Source organism: Penaeus chinensis, chromosome 8 (assembly GCF_019202785.1).
Source record: "Penaeus chinensis breed Huanghai No. 1 chromosome 8, ASM1920278v2, whole genome shotgun sequence".
NCBI classification, from domain to species: Eukaryota; Metazoa; Arthropoda; class Malacostraca; order Decapoda; family Penaeidae; genus Penaeus; species Penaeus chinensis.
In genome coordinates this window covers 3,319,708-3,322,207 of record NC_061826.1, presented here as the reverse complement: position 1 = coordinate 3,322,207, position 2,500 = coordinate 3,319,708, and the positions used below count along the sequence as shown (strand labels likewise).

The 2,500-nt window shown below is 44.0% G+C and overlaps 2 protein-coding genes across 3 annotated transcripts in view; both read left to right on the top strand.

Moving 5' to 3' along the window:
* The window catches only part of LOC125028219, a 198,610-nt gene that overhangs the window by 166,328 nt on the left and 29,782 nt on the right, over positions 1 to 2,500 (top strand).
* Positions 1 to 2,500, top strand: part of LOC125028038 — a 17,480-nt gene that overhangs the window by 358 nt on the left and 14,622 nt on the right. For both annotated transcript variants that reach the window (XM_047617309.1, XM_047617310.1), the window contains exon 1: positions 1 to 291. This exon is cut by the window's left edge. In XM_047617309.1, the coding sequence (XP_047473265.1) occupies positions 71 to 291 (221 nt within the window). In that variant the 5' untranslated portion in view covers positions 1 to 70. The remainder of the gene's footprint in view (positions 292 to 2,500) is intronic.

The window sequence follows — 2,500 nt, the reverse complement described above, 5'->3', positions numbered from 1 at the left end:
ATCCGCAAGTGCAACTAGAGTGAGTGAAAAGAGTGATCTGTGTGAGTGAAGGTACCGCTGCGTCTCCACGATGAAGTACAGCAAGGACAGCCCGGGGAGCAACATGGCCCTGGTGCCCCTGGAGTGCCAAAACCCCAACCTGATGATCGGGTGCGAAAAGAACGTAATGGTGGTCCGGGCCCTTCAGAAGGAACGGCGTAAGAACAAAAGGCGCGAGAAGGAGAATATGTGGAGGAGAAACAACCACAGAAACGCCAAGAATGACCCCGTCGTGGTCCACTTCCCCGCCAGGTAATTGTCCTCTCCACGTGTCGTGCGCTTGTTGTGCTCGTGATTCGAGTCACTGATGTTGGCCGATGTTACGTGGTTATGTTGGTGATGTTAGCGGATGTTGCGTGGTTATGTTGGTGTTGAACGCTTTGCTAGCATTGTTGTCTGCCTGTGTATCCGCGTGATGTCAGATTCCCTTGGATGTTATTTAGATAACGTCTGAGATAGGACGTGCATCTAATTTACACCCGGGAAGTGAAGTGATCTTTAATGTTAAATATCAGAGAGCGTGTTAGAATTGTTTCCTTATCGGTGCAGCTTTGAGAACGAACATCCTAGCCTTAGCGGGATGTGGAGGAGGTAAGTGGAAGGACTCACTGAAGGAGGTGATGTATGTTTCCGTCTGGTTCGCCATGCCTTGTGTGGCGTTGGTCCTCGGGGAAAGGATGCCCGTTACTGGTGCTCGACGGGATGCTAATGAGATGCTAGTCGTTACGCCTATTATCTTATCTGCAATCCGAAAATGAGAAGGCTGATGTCCTTAAATTAGCGCTGATAGGAAAGGTAGATATGCAGGATATTTTACTAAAGAGATAAGGTTTAAATACAGGGTGAACCACGTAGGCTAGTACAAAAAAGAGACCTGCACAAGTATGTTAAATAGAGATGTAAGTGTGTGTGTGTGTGTGTGTTTATATATATATATATATATATATATATATATATATATATATATATATATATATATGTTTATATATATATATATATATATATATATATATATATATGTATTTATATATATATAAATATATATATATTCATATATATTTTTATATTTATATATATATTTATATATATATGTATTTATATTTATATATATATATTTATATATATATATATATATATATATATATTTATATATATATGTATATATATATATATATATATATACAAATTATATACTTGTGTGTGTATGTGTGTGTATGTGTTTATGCACGTGTGTATGCATATATATATATATATTTATGTATATACAGTATATGTTTTGCCCTCCCTGCCTCCCACGCGTTGCATCAGCGCTTCCTGGATTTGCCCTGCACACAGTATTTGCAGCTCCTTCGCTCCCTAGGGATATTGCAGGATGTTACGCCTCGGTAATCTTGCTTTGTCACCTCCTCCGAGTTCATGTTCGTTCGCGCATAGTGACTTGGTGGCTCAGCTGCTGCCACGTTAAACAAGGTCTCACACGTATTGGCGATTAATGATTGTTTATTTGCTGTGAATCATGCCCTCTGCTGGTGGCTGCTATGTGGGTGTGACACTGCCTCGTTACACGTGTCAGCTTTTATTGGTTTTGTATTGGTTTTCTGCAATCATCAGTTTATTTATTTTTGTTTCTAAAAATAGTTTGTTGTTTCGTTGATGCCTTAATATGTATGCTGTATTATGATCTTTTTCATCTTATTGTCTCGGTTAATTATTTCCTTTTGCGAGTAATTTGCTCGTGAAAGAGAGACAATGCCATATCAGTGATGTCGTCCAGCGGCTGTTCTGTGCATTGTTCCAACGAGGCGATCCTTTGTTCAGGACTCGGGTGTAGGAAGGGTGTGTGCCGAAGCCGCTTTGTTGTGCAAGGAGAAAGGTTGACGCTGTGCATTCCTTGAAGGGTGTGATATTTTTTGTTCTATTTTTAGACTCGCCAGGATTCGTGGGGAGTAATTTAAGATCGTGAAGGGGAAAGATCGATGGATTAGCGTAGTAGTTGATACCCGACTCGCGCGGTCAGGGCAGGTGTGTGACGGAGGTCGGTTGCGGACGGGCACTTGGGCGGGTAGGAAAGACAGCCCTCGCCTCGGCGTGGAATGGAGAGGGGGCTCCGTTGCTTTCGTCTGCCCTTCCCTCGCAAGTGTGACCAAGACGAGAGCCCTGATGATTTTCGTCACGCGGATGAATGAGTGTGGCAGGTCATGCGAGTGGGGCCGCTGCCTCATCCTCTCGAGGGACGCGATCATATTCCCTCGCAGCTGAGTTCGCGGTCCGGCGGTGATTGCTCCCTCCCGAGATTTGCTGCCGCTCGCGTGCCCGGCTCAGGAGACTCTCTGGCTCCTACGTTTGAATTCTTGACTCGCGTTAGCTAGTTTGAGGGTGTCGGCGATTGAGAAATACGGGAAGGTCAGAGGAAGGGCCGCGAGGGCGATCGGTCGCCGTTTGCGGTTTTTCGTTATTCCGT